General features: G+C 41.7%; 1 protein-coding gene across 1 annotated transcript; it reads left to right on the forward strand.

Annotated features, from left to right (window-relative positions):
• Positions 1–385: 385 nt before the first annotated feature.
• Positions 386–22,686, forward strand: hibch (3-hydroxyisobutyryl-CoA hydrolase). Its single transcript, XM_085374052.1, has 14 exons — positions 386–472; positions 764–806; positions 1,761–1,892; positions 2,824–2,908; positions 3,013–3,093; positions 3,235–3,287; positions 12,473–12,551; positions 17,387–17,532; positions 18,599–18,685; positions 18,791–18,849; positions 19,109–19,190; positions 20,025–20,144; positions 20,249–20,282; positions 20,817–22,686. Exons 1-14 carry the CDS (start codon positions 441–443, stop codon positions 20,930–20,932), a joined length of 1,149 nt encoding a protein of 382 aa, XP_085230178.1. The 5' UTR covers positions 386–440; the 3' UTR covers positions 20,933–22,686.
• Positions 22,687–23,608: the final 922 nt, after the last annotated feature.

Below are 23,608 nucleotides of genomic sequence, written 5' to 3' on the forward strand. Positions count from 1 at the left end.
CGTTCGTACAATATATTGTAAACATGAAAAGTATATTGTACAAACAGGAAAAGTGTCTTGTTAGAACAATAAACCTTTCACGTTATAACGTGATACACTTGTATTTTTCTTTTGCCTGGGTGGCAGCTCTACGCTTCCGTACATTCCAGCTGTGGAGAGACTAGCACATCTGTATTTCTTTACTAAAATGTTCTCTGTGTTTTGTTTTTTATGCCACGTGTTTCTCTTAATCTGGGCCTTTGAGTCTGTAATAAATATGTGTGTCGTCTTCACTCGCCAGCAGGTGGCGGTGTGGCACAAATACACCGCGGAGAGACGCTCTGGCGTCACCGACACCCACCAATCAGCGGGAGCTCATCCCCGCTTCCAGGAAGTAAACGTTGAAACTCGAGGCTGTAGAGGTTCTGCTATTGACCCCGCGGCACAGGTCAAAAATCATCATGTCCCTGACGGTCCTGACGTCTGCGTACAGGTACGAGCCTCACCTGGGAGGTGCAGCCGGCTTGTTTTTCCTCTGGCACATTTAAATGACCGTCTCTGCTCATAAACGAGCTATGGACGGCACAAGTAGATACACTAAAGTGACCCAGCAGGTTTGTTCACCAATATAAGGCTGTCAGCTGATTTCCTGCACTCACCTGCTAGGACTGGTTGTGTGTTTGTAGCCGGGGTATCTGCTACCCCGCGGTGTAAGTTGAACCAGTTAATTCAGATCTGCTTATTAACCGTCATCAATGCTCCGTGTGTTTGCTGTTTCCTCCAGACTGAGGTCCCTCTGCAGGCTGCAGCGAATCCAGGCTCACATGGTGAGAAGTTGTAGCAGCAGCATGGTCCACTGCCGCCTCTGATTATTTCACTCACATCAGACATGCGCAGGAACACAGAATCTGCTTCCCTGCTGAGTTTACTACATCTTTCTTCTGGTTTGTGTTGGAAACACTGGGGGTTACTGGAGTAATAAATCATAAATAAATTAGTGAGGGAACTGGATCAATAAGTAATGGCATTGGTATCAATAAAACCTTATCAGTTTTAATCATTAGTCATACCTATCAGTAACCTTCATACATTGACTCTTCCCTCTATTGAAGTGATGATGGCCTTTAGCTTGGCTCGTTTAAAGGGGGGAACCGTAAGTTTGCAGGATAAGCTGGAGGGAAGGTGCAAGAGAAAAATTTGTTTTGATGTCATTGAGTTTAAAAAAGCTTAAACTAGTAATGAGCAACAACACAACACAAACAAGTATCTGCTGGCAAAAACGAGGAGAACCAACTGCTGAAGAGTGTACAGGTTTCAGCCTTCAAAGTAAAAAATAGGGCCAGCAAATGCAAAAGGTGATCACTTTAAATCCCAGCCATCCCCAAATCACATCCAAGCTGAGTTTAAGGTAACGGCAGCAAGTTGAGCTGCACCATGGGTTCACAGCTGTACTGAACTTCTCTAAAATCAGAGCCAAGTACTGCTGTCAGTCTGGGGTCCATAACCTGTTAAGAGGCTGTGCAGCAGAATCTGCAGGGTCGAACCAACTGCGCCGTCCTGATTTGTTTAAATGATTGAGGAGTCCGATCAGAGTAGAGCCACTACTCCTCCACACTATAAGGATTTGAAGAGTGTTGGGCATCAGGGAGCCTCCTGGATCCTGATCCCCAACATTTGGTTGTACTGCTTCCTCATTACCTGGATCAGTGGATGTTGAAATGTGTTTGTCTTTCAGTGTTTTTGAGATATTTCTATAGAGGTTTCCTGTCTCTGCTCTACAGATGTCGAGTCATGCAGAACCGGAGGTTCTCCTGGAGAAGGTGGGCAGAACCGGTGTGATCACCATGAACAGACCCAAAGTCCTGAATGCCCTCAACCTTACCATGATCCGGCAAATCTACCCCCAGCTCAAGGTATGTAGTATCAAAATCTGGTATGTGACGAATTAAAAGAAAAATCTTGACCTTTCCTTGTCCACGCACCACCAGGTCCTGAGCGATCAAAGAGGGGCTCAGTGAGCTGATTTTTGTTGCGATGTTTGAAATTTCCTGTCACCTAAACTCCCAAAACAGAACAGTTACTCCGTTAATACTTACTCTTCTTCCGTAGATGCTAAAGTACCGCAACCACTTCTTTATATCTACAGCATGAACAACTCACAGGGATGAAAAGGAAAAAAGGATGACATGAGGCTATCAGCGGGCTGTGGGATGTCATTATTTCCTTATTATGGAGCAAATATCTCCATGATGTCAGTCTCAAACTGAGAATGTGGGAGCTGGGCAGTTTGGGGACAGTCTGAAAAGCAAAGCTGAGATGGTTTGGACATGTGCAGAGGAGGGATAGTAGATATATTGGACAAATAATGTTTAATAAAGAGCTGAAAGAAAGGAAGAAAAGTGGAAGACTTCAAAGGATATTCATGGATGTAGTGAAGGAGGTGGTCATGTGGGACAGAGGAGGATGGTAGGGAGGCAGATAACACACTGCAGCAACCCCTAAAGGAAGTAACAAAAGAAGAAGTAGTGTTCATCCGTCCGGTAGCATTCCAGAAACTTGGATGAACAAGTACTGAAGAAGCACACTGAGCACAGGTTTTTTTCTTTTCCTTTCATTTTTTACCGATGTGTAGTTCGACATTGTGAAAGATCTGTCAGGTTCACCTGTCCTGAAGATGTTTGGTTGTATTTCTGTACAAAGATCCCTTTTCACACTCTTTAAACCACAGATGTAGCTGCTCATGCAGTCTCTATAACTTAATAACGATAACTTTAAGGCAGGTTTTTGAATAAAGGAAGATTTCCTGTAAACAAAAACTGTGTTTTGCCTTGTTTGGGAATCTAGAAATGGGAAAGCGACAACGAGACGGACATCGTGATCATTAAAGGAGCAGGTGACAAAGCTTTTTGTGCAGGTGGAGACATTAGAGGTAAGCAAGCTGCCTTCAAGGTTCAGGTATCAGTTTCAGATGAGTTTTTATGTTGACCTGTGTGACCGATTACTGTTTTTATCTTATTTTTTTCCCCCTCTCAGCTGTAACAGAGGCCGGGAAGGTCGGAGACTCTCTTGCCCAGGACTTCTTTCGTGAGGAATATATTCTGAACAATACTATTGGTATGTATTTTATTTAATTTTATGTATGTATCTATTTATTTATTTTGTTTAATAAAAATGTTACCTGTCTGTTTTCATTCACTTATCCAAACACTCTGGCAGCTTCACATTGTTCTTATACATTTTATTTCTTCTTTCAAGGATCGTACCAGAAGCCGTATATCGCCCTTATTGATGGCATAACAATGGGAGGGGTGAGTTTGAGTTTTTATCCTGTATTATAAAGTTCAGGATGGATACTGTTTGCCATTACTGGCATGAATTGTAGGCATGAAAAACGTTTTTGTTTTGTTTTTTTTCTCATGAAATGTTATGTGAAAGTCTGCCAGTAGGTGTCAGTGGAGATTTATCTGCTCCTGTTACCTGCTGCCAGTGGCAAGGTGGCCTCTGATTGGATGAAATGTAAAGTGACAAATCATTGTTGCTGCCACTAGTCTTTCCCTCCAGGTGTCAGATTTGGGTGGAATATGAACTGGTACTTTTAGTGTAGTGTCATACATGCAGAGCTGCACACATGCACGGTTCAACTCACCTGGTTACAGGAGATGCTGTGAGGCTTGAATCTCTGATGTGACCTTGATGGTGATGTCACTCCTGAGGTGTCACCGAGGTCACTCACAGCAGCCAGTATCCCATTGGCTCATTAGTCATCACGACCTTGTCTGTGTGCATATGTGTGGGCGTGCTTTGCTACTGTTGTAAGGACCAGTTTAGGTCTGAAACGACTGGTGAAAGGGCATTAAGGCTGCTCTTCACATATTTAGGGGGAAGTTTGATAATTAGGACTTAGTTTTTTCATTAAATTGTTATTAATTACAGTATATTGATGGAGATACCAGGTAGCGAGAGTTCATATTCATGCACCTGTGTTTGCATTTTGAAAGTGTAGTGGTTAACACATTCACCTTACAAGCAGACGATCCAGGTTGGAGGCTGGGAAGTACCTACAGTACAGAAATCCAGTGCTTCTCTGTAAATATAAGTAGCAGTGGATCCTCAAAGTGGAGCAAGGGTTAATTTGGCCTTTGGTGCTTTTTTTTTTAGCCTCTCCCCCAGTAAGCTAGCTTTGTTCTGATCGGCTACCCCTCATAATCGGTAGGTTTAAATAAGGGTGGAGTTTCTTAGTCTGAAATGAAAATATTAAATCTATCTTACATCATACACAGGCAAGACTTAAAATAAACCTTTCAAAACCTTTCAAACTGGTTCTAGCATCCACCAACAGAACAGAAAATAAGGAAAATAACACAACAGACCCACTCTGAGGTGAGGTTAGGGTTAGGGAATGCATTATGTCAGTGATCCCAGTTACATTGGGAGTGAAAACAGATTACAGTCATGGATAACGGGAGACATAGCAAGCAGAGAAAATGTGCTGGTGTTTGTCTTGCCGGTCTTTCCAGAATTTATTCAACAAACCCTCTTTCAGTCAGATTCATCAGACGCTAAACAGCGTTTAATTTTGGATCGAGAACTTTATTGTTGTAATTAACATAAAACCTCATTAGCATGAAAAGAAAAACTGCTAAAGGAGAATTAACAACAAGAATCAAATCACTGGAAAAGCAACGTCGAATAAAACTGTGGGAGCGGAAGACATCTTAGTTTTGTCTGTAACTACAGATGCAAAGTTTCAGTGGACCTTGAGATGGGACTGACTTGCCCAAACTCCTCCTTTTAGCTCTGCTTTGGTCAAAACCATCTGGAAAACATTTGGTTTTGACTTCAACAAGTAGATTCTCAGCCTTTCTGCAGGTTTTTCTACTAAACCCCTTTTTATTTTCTTTTTCTGTGGTGTCCCACAGGGCTCAGACCTGGGTCCCCTCTTATTCATTTTATATCTGCTGTCTTTGGGACAGGAAATTTAATATTAGCACTTATTTGCTGCTGATATCCAGTTTTTCACCTGAGAAATGTTATTAAATGAAGATTTATAGTTTCTGTTGAAGAGCTCAGTAAATCTGCCCTAAATCACCTCAGTAGCTCCAACAGACGGTCCCCTGATTTGCTCATGTCCCTTCACTGGCTCACTAGATTACTTGGTGCCAGTTTAAAATCCTCAGCTTCACATACAGAGCATTGAACAGTCTTTGTCTGAATGTTTTTTTTTCTTTTACCCACTTTCTAAATGTATCATTATCTCAGATTATTTTCTTTAAAGCACTTTTATAAACTACATAAATAAATATTGATTGTGTTGTAGTGAGTATTGGTGTTAATGTATGTTTGGGGGCCTTACACCCCGGAACCTTCAGAGGTTTTTAAGGGTTTTCCCCATCAGAATGTCATGTGGAAAACAGGTTCCTGTATGTGTTGTGGCTAACTGTGGATGTTTCTGAAAGTGGTCAGTAAACGTCCTGAAAGTGGCCCCTGAGTTTCCAAGCATTGTTATCCTGAGGTTATAACACCTTGCTTCCACTTTTATGGAGTACATTTTACAGGAAGATGAATCCCCAGAGCTGTGAACCAGAAATCATCTTGTTTCTTGGCTTGCTCTGTGTTTAGACAGCCACGATGATGATGATGTTTTCCAAGACTGACAGAAGCTGTAATTTGTGTGTCAGAACAACAGCATGAAGTAAAATGCTGGATGGATCTCATGCGTGCTGCATTGTGTGGTTTTTTTGAAGTCAGCTCTGGTCATCAGCCCATCAAAAACTGTGATGTTTGTTGAATCGTGTGATTTCCACACAGAGAAATCACTTCTGTGTGATGAGTTATGTCTCTGGAACTAAAGCGATTTGAAGTCGACCTCTTCAATGTGTCACGTCAGCACTGAGGCGACACTAATGTCAGAGCAAACCATCCTGAGGGTGGTTGCTGTTTAATGCGCATAACTGGATGGAAAGGGGCAGCTCTATATAAGGACAAGTCCAAGAGGCCCCTGATCGCAGATCTGCTCCAAGCTCAGGGCAGAACCCCCACAAAGAACATATTTTCTTATTACATTAGCGATAACAAACCACCAGGGAGTAAAAGGCAGGTCAGATAGCAGTCAGAGACAAACTGTTTGATTATCCCATCACATCTCACGCACATCAGTCAACGCTCACCTTGTTTAAAGTCCACTGAATTAAGCTCTGTGAAATGCTCCTTATTAATCCACCGTGCTTTGTTTGAGCAGACACTGCGTCCCTGTCCTTCTGTGCTTGCACTTTAGATTTCAAACATTTACATAGTGAGAACACTCTGTATTTAAGATGGCTCGTAAAGGGAAATGCTGCCCGTTTGATAGATATTTGCCCAGAGCTGCATGACTCTGATCTCTGTCTCCTTGGAGTAAAGAGTTCCTGTTTACATTTTTCCTGATAGCCTCATGAAAGGAGTGCCTACAAGGTTTTTAATCTCTGTTTTAAGGTTTTCGTTTTCCATCCAGAGCCTGTGTAGTTGTTTTAAAGGGGAATTCTGTGAGTGAGAGCGATGTGGAGAGTAACTCAACTGTTGTGTCCAAACAGACATCTGTCACTTGGTGTGTAAGTGACAGACTTTCCACTCTCACTCACAGTCTCACCTACTGATTTCTGATTATGCAAAGCCAAATTTGTGTAACAACTACGTCATAATAACCCAGATATCCTAAAGAGGGCTTCAGGAATGCCTCCACAATCTTCAGCACTCTAAGCTTCACCAGCCAAGTTGTAAATTTTTAAGTTGTAAACACGCTCGTCTGCTGACAAATTGGCGTTGTTTACAGGAGGATCTGGAGACATGTTCTTATAAGGCTCTATACCAGCGCTTCGCAGTATTCCACTACTTTTATGGTGAAACTCGAGTAATGTGATTAAACGGCCTCTTGTTCCACAGGCTGCTTTCAGCCATCCTTCTTTTTCTCATTTGTCTTTCTCTTTCTTCGTAAAAGAAGTAAGCTTTCCCACAGTTATTTTCAGGTTATGTTATTTCTGCCCTTTGGCTGAATTTGATACCGTGATTTACTCGTATTAAAACCCGTTTTTTTTTTGTTTGTTTTTTTATCCCCATGATAGAACAGAGAAAAACCCGACTCATAGTGGTCAAAACATTTATATTTCTTTTAATTCAATCATCTTACGGAAGAGAGAGACCCCTGCACAGCCCAAACGCCAGTTGCAGGATCTCTAACATTACAAGCTCAACATGTGTCTTATATGGTGTTATTTTGTTACCTCAGACGTCACACACGTCACACGTGACACACACAGTTTCATTACAAACAAACTCCTTCTACTCAGTTCCTCTTTTCTGTGTCTGATTTATTAATATGCCTGTGCACTAAAACTTCCTGTGCAGCTTGGAATAACTTCCCCTTTCTGAGGTCTTTTGCCAGGGCAACCTGTCTGAACTTAGTTTCACTCTGTCTGTTGCTCATACTCTACAAAAAACATGCAGTTTCCTGTCAGCCTGTGACCTAGTCTCAAAGCTGGCCCTCTTTTATACATAAAACAATATAATCAGCAAATAAGCATTAAAATATATATTTAAATCTCAACACTCGGTACATCAATCGTACAGTTCAAGGTCACGTCGCTTTACATGACTCATCTGGTTACTAAAAATAGATGCAGATGAGAGGAGCACTCGCTCATTTGTTGAAATGTAAATTCTATGTATTTTTGTAATTACATTTGTAACAAACATCAACATGGAAACAGTGAAACCAAAGAGCTTCACACAGATTAAGCAAACAAACACAAACCCCAAAGAAAGGAGGCCTGGAGGAGATGAATGGAGAGGTATGAAAAGAATAGGAGGTGGGTCTTTCAGTACGTAAGCCCTCTCCACCTTTTGAGCCCAAAGTTTAAAAGTGTTGTCTTTAGGACCCATAGATACATGCGATGGACAACTCAAGATAAAAGTGAGCAACTGTTGTTGCCATCCAAAAACACATTTATGGCTTTTAAAAACCAGACTGTTTCCACAAAGTAGTCATTCCCATAACATGTAATAAAAGGTGCCAGTTAAAGAGCATAGTTTACACTTGAAGGTTCATATAGCTTCCACAGCTGTAGATGGAAGTAAAAGTTAAACTGCACAGAGTTCTTACGAACACATCACCATGAGAATAGATGCTACAACTGCAAACCGTAACCACTCTTGTTTGGGGCAATCGTGGCTCAAGAGTTGGGAGTTCGCCTTGTAATCGGAAGGTTGCCGGTTCGAGCCCCGGCTTGGACAGTCTCGGTCGTTGTGTCCTTGGGCAAGACACTTCACCCGTTGCCTACTGGTGGTGGTCAGAGGGCCCGGTGGCGCCAGTGTCCGGCAGCCTCGCCTCTGTCAGTGCGCCCCAGGGTGGCTGTGGCTACAATGTAGCTTGCCATCACCAGTGTGTGAATGTGTGTGTGAATGGGTGGATGACTGGATATGTAAAGCGCTTTGGGGTCCTTAGGGACTAGTAAGGCGCTATATAAATACAGGCCATTTACCATTTACCATTTTACATCCGGTATAAAAAAAATAAATAAATAAATTCAAAATTCAAATTTTTATTTGTCACGTACACAGTCATACACAGTACGATATGTAGTGAAATGCTTGGACAACTACTCGTGACCTAAAGAAAACAAAAAAAGGAAAGGCTATGAATAAGATAGGAAATAAATATGCAAAATTAAAAAGGGTAAATTTAACTAGGAAGGAATAAAATATAAATTAAGGTTAAAAATGAAATAACTGTACAACACAAATTAGAATGAAGGGTAAATTTAACTGGGAGAATAAGATAAAATATATAAATTAAAGTTGAAAATAAAATAACTGTACAACAAAATACACAATATAGAACTATATAAGAATGTATGAAGAAATCTAAATATAAATAAATATATACACAATAACAGCAGCTGTACAAGTATTAACTGGAAATGAAGAATATAGTGACCAGTGTTGTGCAAAAACAATGTCCAGAAAGTCCAGTGTGTGTGTAAGAACCATATGTGTGGGTCAGTACTGTGTGGTGGTGTGATTGAGAGACCGTATCGCCTGCGGGAAGAAGCTCCTCCTCAGTCTCTCTGTGTTGATCTAACTAGGATCAGGGAAGGGCAGGGGATACTGGATAAAAGAGACGCTTTGAAACGGAGCCAGAGATTAATAATTACCCACGATTAAATGAAGGATTGTGTATAAACATAGAGAGTTTGGATAAACATCACCACTTTAATGTCTGTGATGCGGAGGAACAGAAACAAGCACTGGAAGTTTAGCTGTATCACATCGATCAAACCATTGTAGGTCCTGAGCAAGTTTGGATCTCACAGGGTTTGCATGTCGGTGTCTCTGATAAAATGCTTGGAAGAAGGTGCAAAATTTCAGCTTACCTGTATATACTTTGAAGACCTGAAAGTTTGAAAATATTCATAGTATGACAGTGAAATTTTGCATGCATAGAAAAAAAAATCAGCTTGACGGGGTCTGGTGGGAACTTTTTAAAATTCAGTATATTTATAATGAATGACCCACTTCTGAGTGGGGCAAAGCCTCACCTCTGGAAAAATTCTCATGTAAATCCATCCTTAACTTTTTTTTTTTGAGAAATGTCATCATGAAATAAATGCAAAGGCCTGTGTCCCCAATGGTGTTTTTTTTTAAAGGTTTTTGGGTTCTGGGTCTTCCAGAGGAGCAACTTCTCTTGGCAGAGGCCTGTTTAGTCTCCAGTGATCAGATATTTTTATTCCCCTGTGGTCGTTTATCTCTCTGCTGTGAGGCGGATCCAGCAGCGCTGCTGTCCAGCTCTGAACTCTTTTGCTGATCGCTGAGATCAAGATAAAGACAGTTTGTCAGCTGTAATCAATCAGCTGCTGTTGTTTTGGCTGTGATTGATCCCTCAGCAGGTAACAACCTTTACTTTGCACTAAACGACAGCATGATTGATCTTTAGTAGTGCTGACTCATAGAGTGCATATACAGTAAGACGATAGCAAGGTGCCAAAAAAAAAAAAAAAAAAAAAACGAATAGAAATCAGTGGGACAATTCTGAAATGTTAAGATGCTGGATGGTGCCGTCAATTGAAAGAGGAAATATCAGCCAGTCATGTTGCTACATTGATTCACAAGGGAATAGTAGGACTGTAACTTGTGCAGGGAAAAAGCTGAAAAACCTTATTTTTCTGTATGTACATGGCTTTAATTTAGTTTATTTCTGTACCACATTTAAAAGAACCTCAGCTGACCAAAATGCTGCACAGGCTGTACAAAATACATACATACATTATACACAAGAGTCATTAAGCAGACTATGAATATACCCAAAAATCCACAATAAAAACCACAAACCTGTAAAAGGTCTCTTAAGTAGGGTGGCGCCAAACCAGCGAGACTCTTTAAAAACATGAACATGTGAAGATGTGACCAATGGCATTTCATTCCTGTCTAAAGACGAGCTGCTGGATTTTGTACAGGCTGCAGTAATAACAGATCCATGCCGACATTCAAAGAATTACATCATATAATTGTCAGGTAAAAAAGGTGTGAAGTTTTGCTTATAGGAAGACTTTGGTGTTGCTACGCTGGTTTCTCTACACCACCAAATTGTTTTTGTACCAATTTGGACGAGAGGTTGGAGTGCCATGTGAATTATGTGAGATTAAATTTATATCTGTTATTCAAACATGATCCTTTATATATAGAATCTTCAGACACTGAAAAAAAGGTTGGCCCTTATTAAACTGTATTGTGACACCAGTTCTGTGGTTTAATTAATAATTACTGGTGGTTAGTTAACAACGAATGTTGGTCTGCGTTACATCGACTCCCCGACACATCACAGGATGTTGGCATCGGTTAAATGTCACACAGATTTAAACTATTTTTATTGATGAAATGCCACGAGTGTAATCATAAAGCCCACATTCATAAAGTCAGGATTGTGGGTTGTATTAATACACTGGTGTAGTGAGAGCAGAAGAACTGTGTACACAGAGTCTGCTACACATTCAAACCCAAACTCATTAAGCCAGATCCCTGAATTTATCAATGGGGGTCTTTTAATTTGGGGAGTCCACTGCTAAAGGTTTCCATCATGATAATGGAGCGAGTGGGTCCTCAAGTTAAATAATCCTGATTTTGAGGGTTTGTGTATCGCTTCCTGTTTTTATATCTTTTTTTTTATTGTTGCTGTCCACATAAATTACAGTTTTGAATGTTGTGGATCGACACATTCTCACACGTCGTGTCATTTTTGGCGTTGGCACTTTGACAGAGCTACTGTGGAAGTACTGGCCGCCAAGAGGTGACGATCCTGACAAAGTCCGCATTAAGACGTTGGAGTGATGGCAGTCGCATTATGCCGTAATCTTTTTAACTTTGGATGTCAGAGCTGGGAGTGATGTCACACCCAACTTGAACATGTTCCAGTAAAGCTTTCTCCGTGCCAAGCTAGAGCCATTCAACAATTCATCAACAAAGTCAGCGTTGGTTTGGCTTCTCCAACTTTTTGAGTAGAATGTCAGATTTTAAGAAGTGATCCAGTTGTAAATTCGGACTGAGACCTCGGGATTTCTGATATCAGAACACTGGACAGCAGACTGGACTCTGTTGTGTTTTGCACTTGATGTTGCTTTTTTAATTGATGAGTTGATGATCAAGCTCAGGTTATAAAACTACCTGGTTAGAGTTGAGAAAAGATTGTAGTTCGGGGTAAAATCCACCCCTGTAAGAGCCATTTACTCCTTCCTTTGTCTAATTACACACATGTCAAATTCACAAAGTGAGTGAGAGGTGAGAACGTTGAAGCCTGAACGTTACAACAGCAAACGCCATAACCCACCACCAACAGACACTCGGCATTGGGATGAACTGAGATACACCAGCAGCTTTTACACAACAAACATTTTTATGTGTTGGGTTTTTTTTGGATTGAACAATGTTCTCTTTGAACGTCTAACACTGTTATTGCAGATATATATTTGACCTTCAAAATAAAAGCTTCCAATTGACAGGTACTTCAGTTATAATGAACAATCAGGTAGTGTAATTTTCCTGCCTATCTGCAGGGCCATATGCATTCAGGTATGCAAGGGGATGTTGTTTCCAAGGCAACCTTATAATATAACACACACACACCTTACTGTGCTGGAAATGTCCTCTGGCCAACACTGCTCATTAGCCTTCACCTCTCTCCCTGCTGGGAGCTGCATGAGTTACACACACACACACACACACACACACACACACACACACACACACACACACACACACACACACACTTTCTTGACAGGTTAACCTGGTTTACTTTTTTCAGCCAATTTTCATCTGAGTCTCCAGCTTTCTGTAGAGGTGACGGTCATTATTGACACTGATCCCTCCTTTTTCTTTTTTTTTTTCTTTTTTTAAATTTTACTCTATTCTATCATATGACTTTTATTTTATTTCTCTAATTATTTTAAAACGTGTTCTCTTATACCTGTAGGGCGTGGGTCTCTCAGTTCACGGACGGTTTCGAGTGGCCACTGAGAAGACGCTGTTTGCGATGCCAGAGACTGCCATTGGTAAGCCTGCGATCTGCCTGATTGAGGGAGTGCTCAGTGGCAAGGGTTGGCCCACATCAGTGGGAGTGTATATCTAGAATATTAATTATGTAGGAGCAATGATTTCAAGCTGGACCCAGTTCACATACAAGGTCTGTCTGCATTTGAAGCTGGGGAGCCAAACACGAGCAGAAGAGTGATTTGCATTCAGTGCAGTTTGCTGATGACCTCATTCCTAAATAAGTGTTGAAAATGAACTGCTAAAATGGGCAGGGTGGAAAAAGTAAGTCCAGCGTTTAAGCCTTTAATCTTCAGCAATGGTACAAATCACAAAAAGACCTTTTCAGACAGTTTGGAAAACAGAAGCTCAGTAATCTAAAAATAGGAATATTTAGTCTTTAGAACTTTTTAAGGCGGTAGATAAGATGATGATGATGTCACCAATTGTTTTTGGGCTGCAGTTTATCTGCTGCCATTTTGTCTTTTTGGAGCCAAAAGTAATTCAACATGGACAAGAGGGTGAAGTGCTGAGCTAACAGCAGAATAAACAAGCGGGGCATATTCGCTGTCACCATCTTGAGCGGTGTGGGTCTGACTGAGAAACTGAGGCCACTGCATGCTCATTGGCCAGCGACTTGTGATTGACAGGTTGTTAGCCAATGAAAATACTCTGGGTAATCGTCCCTTCTGACCATAATTTGCAAAATTAACTTCAAACTTTGTTCACCAACACAGAAATGTTCAAGAGGTCCTGTTCAGGGATTAGAACAGATTATAAGAAGCCTAACAGACAGCAATCAGGTGTGCCACCTGTCAAGCAAAGGAAGCATGAATTATAATTATTTAAAAGGAATCACCCTTGTACATGTTGTTCTACCAGGCGGTAACATGTTGTTTTATGCTCCCTTTAAACGTGGGGGTCTATGAGGAGTGGGTCACTTTTGTAGAGAGCCTCAAGTGGGCATTAGAGGAACTGCAGCGTTTGGTGGCGCTTCTTTTTCTAAGCCAACTAAAAAACTTTAAAATTATTCATAGGAGACTGAAGCGGCAGTGTCATAGTGTATTTTAAATTGGTAGTAGTTCAGGAACCCTTAAATGGGTTGCTGTGGTTGCTTAGTTGGACTTGCTAAATGCAGTAGTGGTAAGTGTGTGGACTCGCTGGACCAGCACATCACTTTCTGTGTGTAAAAAAAGATTGATATAGAAGAGTCGAGCCCACTGAGAGGTGATCCAGCGGTGCAGCTGTCGTCAGTAACAGCTGCTTTTCCCATATATGATTCATCTTTTCCTGGAAGACGTACATGTCAGTGATAGAAAAGCAGGCTGTATGTTGTTCTACTCCTGTTGCTGCCTTCTGACACAGAAACTTGTTTTTTTATCTGAGCCTCCAGGGAGATAGGGAAACAAACACACTGCATCACCCAGAAGGGAAGAGACAAATCCAGGACTTCAAACAGTCACAGAGCAGGAAAGGCCAATGCTCTGCAGGTGGATGTCAGGAGTTTACTAAACTTCTTGACTAAACTTTCTAAAAATATGTTTTAAGAAATGCTACATTAAATTTAGCCACTCTAGCAAAACTGAGAAAACTTGTGTCCTCCTTCTATACATCCATGAACTTTCTCTGTGGTCTTCTTCTTCTCTTCCTGCCTGGCAGCTCCATATTATCCACTATCCTTCCTCTGCACATGTCCAAACCATCTCAGCCCAACCTGAGCTGTCCCTCTGATGTGCTCATTTCTAATCCAGTTCATCCTAGTAACATGTCCTGCACCAGCCTCGCTGGCATAATTCTCCTTTTTGACTCCAGTAGGTGTCAAACAAAATTATCATATTTTATCCAGCATGAACTGAAACTAGTGAAACTTTCAGTTTTCTCATCGACTTGTATACAACCAGAGGCCTTTTCGCCTTCTGCTGGCCATTAGAAAGAGTGAAGGTTTAACATATTCCTACATCCATCTTTTTACAGTCCATCCATCCATCCATCTTCATCCGCTTTATCCGAGGCCGGGTCGCGGGGGCAGCAGCCTAAGCAAAGAGGCCCAGACCTACAGTCTTTGGAAGCAAACATAAAAATCACATCCTTTGAATCCTTCGGCAAAAATCATCTGTCAGTGTGTTAGTTGCTGAAGAGTTGTAGAAGGTCAAATTCTTTAATTATTTCATGCATGTTTAAAGATAATAGATTACAGTGTCCTGATATGGAGCCAGAAAATGATCTGATCCAACTAAAAAGTGCTACATTAACCTGTTAGATCTTTTAAAGCATCATAACTGAATCATGTAGGACATCTTTGTCTGTTGCAGTGTGAGGCAGGTCCTCCAGTGAAAAAGGCCACTGAGACACTAAACTTGTAGGTTCCTCTCTCGCTAATTGTCTCTAGTGGACAGATGGTCATCTGCTGAGGAGATTAGTAACAAATCTGTGACAACAAATGCAGTCGACATTGTACCGTGAACTAGCATGTTGTCAATGAAATCCACTGGGATTACCACAGCTCTGTTGCTGTGAATGCGTATAAGCTGTTTCCAGAGTGATATGACTGTAAAGGTATTTGTTACAGTGGGTTTGTGTTGCTGTGATCGAACAGTTAATGTCGTCAGTGTCTTCATAAAGGTTCTCAGGGTGTTTTGTAACGTTCTGTGCAGGTTTTATTACGTTGGTCCTGGAGTCAGTGGATTAGGAGAGGGCTTTGCAGCGTGGGCACTGCTCTTTTTTTCCGAGTCTGTTCAGGTTCTGATAAATTGATTGTGTGCACTCGCTCCCTCATACGTGCAAACTTCCAAGGACGCTCGAGCCATTCTTCATTTGATACCCACACATACAAACAGAAGCATGTCAGACTTATTATTCTGAAGTACTCTGGGCTCTGACTTTATAATAAATCTTCTGCTGATGTGTAGCGCTGTGGAGTCGGTCTGGTGTCTGGAGAGAGGTGGAGGGTGAAGATTATGTTGTCAGCGGACAGGAAATGAGCGTAGCAGCAAGAAAAAGTAGGAGATTCCCGCCGATGTGCTCTGATATTTGTCTGGGGTTTTGTCAGAGGCTAGGCTAAAGTAAGGAGTGGGAGGAAATGGGCCAGTATTTCAATCGTCCATGCTCAGGATTGGCCATAATGGGGCAAAGATGTTCTACACTGGATGTGATCTGTTTTAAAGTGTCAGTTCTTCATTTGGCGTGCTCTCTTGCACATGAATTGGCACACAGAATAATTTGATTTTAACCTCACCGTTAAGTTTCTTGAGTCTCCTGCTAGCTTTGAATCTCTCCCATCACTTTGGCGAGGACAAGCAGAAAATCTCGCCTAATCCCCTTCCCAGCTGCCATGGTCATAACATTGTCACGATTGTTTTTACTAAAAGCTCTCGACTTGCAGGTCACCGCATGGCCGTTATCAGCACGTCCCCTGGGTAATCAGGAACTTCACACCGCGTGATTTTCCATCAGGGATGAGCTTTTTCTGCCTTTTTCACTGGAATGCAGCTGCCTTATAGACCCCACAAGCTTATTTTAGACCTGATCCTGGGGAGGAATCCTCTCAAGAGCTTCTCGTCTGTGCTGGTTTACTTTAACCAGAGTCGCACTGTGGACTGAATCTTGCTTTTTCCACTGTGGTATTCCAGAGTTAGACGACAGGGTTTCAAACGCTGCAGGAGCTTTAAACTTAGTGCCAGTAAACTCTGAAAATGTTTGAGATGTAGTTCTCATATTAGGGGCACATTTACTGATGTAGAATTAAAGGCTTTGCTGTAACAACAGGATGTGTCCACTTATTAAAATTTTGGAGTCTGGATATGATTGTTAGATGGATAAAATGGTCTGTTGCAGTCTAATTGAATTAATCTCATTAACCTTTAAGTCATCACGACATCCTCCATCTGTGTGAAGGGGAAAAAAATGGTTAGACATGAGGAACAGAGCCGAACTATGAAAAAGTGAGTTCTTTTTGTTACCCCCAAAATTATGATAAACAAGTCATAGCAAAGATAAACAAGCAATAACGAGGCAATAACTGCGTGTTGTCTCAGTCCCAGCAGATCATTGGCAAAAAGGAGAGAAGATGTGTTTCTGTTGTTTTTAAAATGTACTTATCGTATTTTCACGTAACATGACATGTAATCAAAAGCGGGTGAACACGAGGCTCCATATGAACCTGTAAATGCACTGGTTCACAAACATTGAAGCATCACATGGGCGTGATTTAGCTGTAGCTGTCAGTGCCTGAGATTACTTAATTATTCCCCCAGGAAAACTTGTCTTTGTATTAATAGCATCTCTAGCAGTACTTACATCATATCTTTATATCTACACACACAAGCACGCTGTAACCCCTGTTACCCCCCGTGAGGCGGGATTAACAGATTTAACTCGGCCCTGCCAGCCTTCTGAACAACAGCCATAATCTGCCACATTTATAATATTACATTTTCAGCCATAAATCAGGTCAGCTTATCTAATCCCCCCCCTCTCGCCACACTACAGAACCCGCTGTAAGCACTGGACTGTCGCGTCCTGTCAGAAATATTGAAATCAAATGGAAACATTATTGAAAGGACAGAACGAACGGATTAAATCTGCAGATTGTGATGATGATCATTAATTCTCCTAAGCTGCATATTTGGCCTTTTGTAGTGTGCCAGTGGCCTTTTGCTGGAATACCACCATGTGTAAATTGTCTTAGAGTGAGGGGGGATGATATTTTAGGACAAAACCATTGATTATTCTCAGGGAAAAGTCATTATAATAAAAACCCTTGCTTGGCTTGTGTAAGTCACTGATTAATAGGCATGCTGCTTTCATGAAAAACCTGTGCAAACTGTTATTAACTCTGCTTTTCATTTTATTTTGAAAGGGCTTTTCCCTGATGTGGGAGGTGGCTATTTTCTGCCGAGGCTCCAGGGGAAGTTGGGATTGTTTCTTGCCTTGACGGGCTTCCGACTTAAAGGACGGGATGTGCAGAGAGCCGGGGTTGCCACTCACTTTGTGGAGTCTAAGAAGGTACCGTGTGAGCTTTCAGTTCAGGTGTTGGAAGTGCGGGGGTGAGGTCAGAGCTGCACTGGAAAGCCAGATGCTGATTCACTGGAGGCCTCACTCTTGTTTACGGTGCCAGCATTCACCGGCCGGCGCAGAGGCCAGTTGTGTTTTTCTTGCTGTTGGCATGAGGTCAGAGCGGTGGGCGGCAGGTTGTTTATGACTCTAACCTTGGTTTGGGCAGAAACAAACACATCTCACCTCAGTGGAAGTTTACCAACAAGACAAAGGGTTAGATAAGACAGGAGAGAGGACTCGGAGGTAATGAGCTGATGCAAGAAGAGCCAAAATACACAAATTCTGAATCTGAGTAAATAAAACAAAAGGAATCTGCACAGAGTGTTAGCAATGAGCTGACATGAACAAGGAGAAAGAAACAAGATTATCGGTGGGGTCTGATAGTCAAATTTCATTAAGAGGGTAGCTTACCGATTGAAGTGTTAGATTGATTTTTCCATTTTACTTTCAGGTACTGTTTTAGCATCTGTTTTTATTTATAGTTTAGACTTTATTGCATTGATGACTTCCAGATTAAGTATAATCTGAGGTATTTGAGGTCGGCCTGATGAAGGCCTCAGTGTAAGTTCATCAGTGTAGTGAAGGAGGACATTCAGAAGGTTGATGGGACAGAGGAGGATGCTTGGGATAGGATGAGATGGAAGCAGATGACCTGCTGTGAAGCAAAGGGAGCAGCTGAAAGAAGAAACTGAGAGACTGCAGGAAGAGGCGGTGAAGATGAGGGCAGGGCAGGCAATTGCAAAGAAGGAAAAATGGAGAAAGTAAAGACAAAGCAATACACGCAAAAAAATGTCAAAGTCAAACAGGAAGCGATCAAGGACGACTGAGATGGAGAAACTATAAACAGAGTTAACATAACCTAAATTTTTCATTAGTCGGGAATAACAATCCTCACATTCTGTTTATTTATTAGACGATAAAACTATGTTTAGTGAATGTGCTGACACGTCAGACTTCTACACATCATAAACGACAGATCAGCTGCAGACTGACTTTTTCCATTTGCATTAAACAGATCCCAGACCTGCAGAAGGAGCTCGTGGACTTGAAGTCTCCCTCTGCTGAAGATGTCTCCAGAGTGCTAGACTCCTACCAGAGCCAGGTTAGAAGCCAAGAAGCCAGTCATTTACACAAACATGTGGCTTAGACTCTAGCTGTATATTTTCATTACTGCATCTCACTCTTTGTTTCTGCTCTTTGTCCACAGAGCAGTCTGGATGCTGAGAAGCCTTTCATCTTGAAAAAGCACCTCTCTGATATAGACAGGTGGGCCATGACTTTCTTCCTGAAACTAGGTTCAGGAGGTGAGCTGGAGTCTGTTTTTGTTGGTGACAGATAAAGAAAATCTACAGAAACACTGTATTTAGTCAGAAATGTATTCCTGAAATCGGCTTTCAGGGCTCCATATGTACGGTACTCTTATATGCACTCTTTCAGTGCTGGTTTTAATCTCTTTGTGCTCTGTTTTTAAAGACTATCAGCCTTTTATTTATTTTCAGTCTCTTGTCCTTTTAAATCCTGTCAGGCTCTTCAGCGCCAGCAGTGTGGAGGGCATTGTGAAGAACCTGAAGACCGACGGCTCAGAGTTCGCTAAGAAACAAACTGAGGTGCGTTGCTCCTCTGCGGCTCAGTTCAAGTAGAGTGCGGTTCAGCTGCTTCTGTTCCAACAGTCAGCTGTCTTTAAAACATGAACTCTTACAGAGGCTGATGGTGAACACCACCCTCCGATAAACCCACAGACAGAGCTGGAATGAAGCCGGGGTGTTATTTGGCTCCGCTGTGCATTTTGGTAATTAGTAGTTACCTGAGAATGAGTACTTAATGAGGTTAATCACCGTGCCCTGCTGGCTGGAGCTAAAGACACTTTAGTGGGATTTCAGGGTGAATTATCATGGCTTCATTCACTAAAATTCCCTCAAACAGCCTAAAAAGCGATGTCCCACTTCACTCGAGATTAAACGAGTCACATGACCCTCCCTCCCTCACCTACCACACTTCTTAAATCTGTTCACCAGGAAAGTCATGAGCTTGATCTTCTCACCTTCAGCAAGACCAAAGCAAACAAACAAAAAAAAGTTTTTATTAATGAATCTTTATTTACATGTTGAAATAATTGTGATGTGATTTTTGTTTCTGGATGTAAGGATGTTCTCTGAATGCTGTCGTGTGAGAAGGAAGTAGAGTCTGGACATGGGCACGAGGAAAGAGCTTGGGGTTTTTTTGGCATTTCGATGATGAGCTGATGATCTTTTTAAAAGTTTCCTTCTCTCTTTCGGCTGTCACTGACTAAATCCTGGCATTATTGAGAGGTTTATATGTGTATAAGTAACAGCTGGGGCTGTTAGAATCCACAGAAGGAACGATTTGTCTTAGATTGTGACTGTTCTGATATTATGAAGCCAAATCTGAGTAAAACAAACAAACGGTTTCTCTTCCTCTAGACTCTGTCCAAAATGTCTCCCACGTCCCTGAAGATCACCCTCAAGCAGCTGCAGGCGGGCGCAGCTCTGAGCCTGCAGGACGTGCTGGTGATGGAGTATCGACTGAGCCAGGCCTGCATGGTAAAAACCATCATAGTGAAGTCTGAAACCCAAGGTGGTTTCACATTTCAGCTCTGATGATGTGTTTCAGGGAGTGATAAGGCATTGTTTGTGTTGTGTTGCAGAGGGGCTGTGATTTCTATGAAGGCGTTCGAGCCGGTAAGTCACTGCAGTACAGGGGACACAAAAGCAGAAGAGGATGGGTATGAAACTTAGTCTTGTAACTTATTTTTACATAGATTTACCAAACATAATAAACACTGTAGGATCAGTAAACTAAAGTAAAATGAAAATGATAAAGAGATTAAAACGTTACCTGATTTAAACCGTGCCGATCTCCTCTTTGAGGTCGTCTCCTGGTGCATCTCCTCCAGCTCAGCTGAAGGCGCTTAGCTCATGCACATATGCACAAAGGCAAATTATGAGCTTCAGGGGGAGATCTGAAAAATCAGGCTTGCTGGAAGAGGTCCTGAGGTACACACGAAGACAACCTTGAAGGGGAGATCAGCCTTTTTAAAATAAGCTTTGGTTTTTTGGTTCAGATTTAAAGTATATACTGGGACTAGCAAGGATTCTGAGCAGTGATTATTATAATCACGGATCACTCTGCAGAAGTATATGCTCGCCTCTAAAGGTTGTGGGTTAGTTATTGTTCCTCTTAGCATCACTAAACTCGATGTTCTGTGTTTTTAGTGCTAGTTGACAAAGACCAGAATCCCAAGTGGAACCCATCAACACTGGAGGAGGTGTCCAACCAGATGGTGGAGCAGTGTTTTTCCTCCTTGGGTGAGAAGGACCTGACTTTGTGAAGTTGGTCAGCAGCTGCCTCCCAACTTCAAACAACACACCGCTAAGCCTTCTCTAACCGGCCACTTCCTGTCCCCCCCCATCCTTTTATGGAGGAGCGTGCCGCTGTGGATGGAAGCGTGTCAGCCCTTGTTCATAAACCGTGTTATTGCTGTAGAATAAGTAGTAGTTCTGGTGATTCTTTACAGAAAAATCACGACTATGTCTCCACAGCTGAGTTATGCTCACAGGCAGAAGAGGGAGCAGGCAGTTTGGTGCACTGTTGCTCTGCAGTGGAGTCTTTCTGCATAGTTTGTACAGTTGTAATGTTACAGTGCTGCATGTTAAAGGATCAGAACAGCAGTGCTACATTAGCACAAGGACACAGGAGGGGATAATGATCTCACCACTGAGTGCTTCACTACATTTCCTGTGGATGTTTGTTGATGTGACACGGAGCAGTATCATCTGTAGTCCTGCAGCGCGGTCACAGCTTCTGATACAGATCATATATCGTCTCAGCTTCCTGTTTCCTGTTCCCTTTTTTTTTTTCCTCCAATGTTTAATCTCATACAGGCCGCATCATTTAAAACCCCTCAACGCTGGATAACATCGATCATCTTGTTACAGTGCGGTGCTGGGAAACCTTTGATGTTGCTCTGACAAGGTGCAGCTTCCTAAACGTTTTCGCATTGATCAAATTTGTTGGAAAAAGCTCAGTCCACAGAGACCCTAAACAAAGACTGTATATTAAAGATGGGCATACCCACATGACATCATGCACTGGTTTGCACAGTCCTCTTTTTGAAACCTTAATACTGCGCTTTTCTATCAAGTTTACTGCCATTTATAAAGACTTAAAACTAGTGATTTAACCCATGTCTTGTTAAGGAAAATCTTTCGATTTTGTAAATCAATCGTGCAGTTGATTTTTGGGTTTTTTTCCTCATGAACATCTATCTTTAAAAAAAGAAGACATGTTTGTCACCATAGGAGTCGCCCCCTAGTGGGCATTAAAAAAGGTTAAAATGTCAAGGTGCTTCGGCTTAAGTTTTTAACTTCGGAAGCTAAGCCCATCTTCATATACAGTCTATGGCCCCACCTGGCAACCCACTGGACCCAATGGGCCATTCTAACACTGGTCACAGAAGTTGAATCCTCTGATAAGTCAGAGCTGATATGAGTACAGTCCTTCTGGAATCAAGTCTCGCCACTTGTAGGTGAGATATGAGCATTTATTTTGAAGCATTATTTCAATTTTTTTAATGTTAATGGTTACCAAGACTCATCAGTCAAGTCTGATTAACATCTTAAAGCAAAAACCTTTTCCCCCCACTATTAATTACACATTTACTAATATCTTCACTGCTCTGGAATATCCCTAAATTCTCTGGTACTGGAAAAATGGTTTTAATGTTGTGGCAGATCAGTGTAAGTGCTACCTGTAGTTGTTTTTAGGTATAACAGGGAATTAATAAAGTGTTCTAACACAAATCCAAACAATACTTCGAAGACAAACCTATAAATTACTGCTGATATTGAATGTATCTGCATAATTTAGCAAAGCAAATCTGGTTTTAGTCGTCTGAAATGCACGTTTTGTTTTTTCTAATAATTTTCCCGATGTTTGTTCAGAGGAAATCAAATCACTTCCCTCATCATTAGGTCTCTGCAGCTGCATTATTTATGAAACAACCAGAGTCGGATTCAGTGCTGGAACAGAGGGCAATAAAAGAGCTGGTCACATGAAATTCTATGTGTTTTTTACTGGGTGTGTTTAAAGGAACTGATTGTTGAGGATGGTATTTTTTATGACCTAAAATGTTCTTGTGTAACTTTACAAAGTGCCTTAGTTATCAGCATGAGAGCACTAAGCTGCTGCTCAGATATAAACTCTCCAAAGTAAACACGTTTATTTTACGTCAAGTGCTCTGTTCTGTTTGCAGCACTGCCAGGAAATCCTGCTTCGGTAGCACAGGCTGGCACCTGGGAATGATAATGCTTTCCGACTGAATTGTCCCCATCGAGCTGCATAGACTCAAACAATTTTTAAATCAGGCTTCAGATTATTGTTTAAATCCCAGACTGCAGCGTGGGACACCTCATGTCTGTTTTAATCTTCTCTACCTGCCTCACATTCGCACAGTCTGAGCCCATAAATCCTGCCTAAGAAATGAGTATCAAGGCTTTGACTCATTCATCAGTGCAGTCTGCAGCTCATCAAGCAGACAGGACGACCTCCAGTGCTGAGTGTTCGCTCTGGACGGGCAGATGAACTGTGATTTACATCTATTTACATCTTGCTCTTCAGACAAAAGCTGGCCGGAATTCATTTCTGAACATTTGTCCCTCGGCCTGCTGATGGGCGTTTTTGTTTGGCAGGAATTTTAAAGTCATCGTGAACCACAAATATCTCAAAATTGCGTCTCCTCTTATTAAACAGCCACAGAAACACTTCAATGACAGAAGGCATGAGTCTGATTTATTGGCATCAGTTTTACACACACTGTACAGTTTGCAAATCAAAGTCTTAGTGATGCACAAAGTCACTCATTTCAGGTTATTTCATGACAGCTTATTCATGATGCATGTGGTTTTAGTCATCGTTCCCCGGGCTGCTCGTGTTTCGCTAGACTTCTCTACCTATTTTTTATTCTGTGGGTCCCTCAGACTGCTGTAGAAAGCTGGTACATTAGAGA

This window comes from Diplotaxodon limnothrissa, linkage group LG16, assembly GCF_057381915.1.
Source record: "Diplotaxodon limnothrissa isolate DT_005_m linkage group LG16, D_limnothrissa_male_GT1.1, whole genome shotgun sequence".
NCBI classification, from domain to species: Eukaryota; Metazoa; Chordata; class Actinopteri; order Cichliformes; family Cichlidae; genus Diplotaxodon; species Diplotaxodon limnothrissa.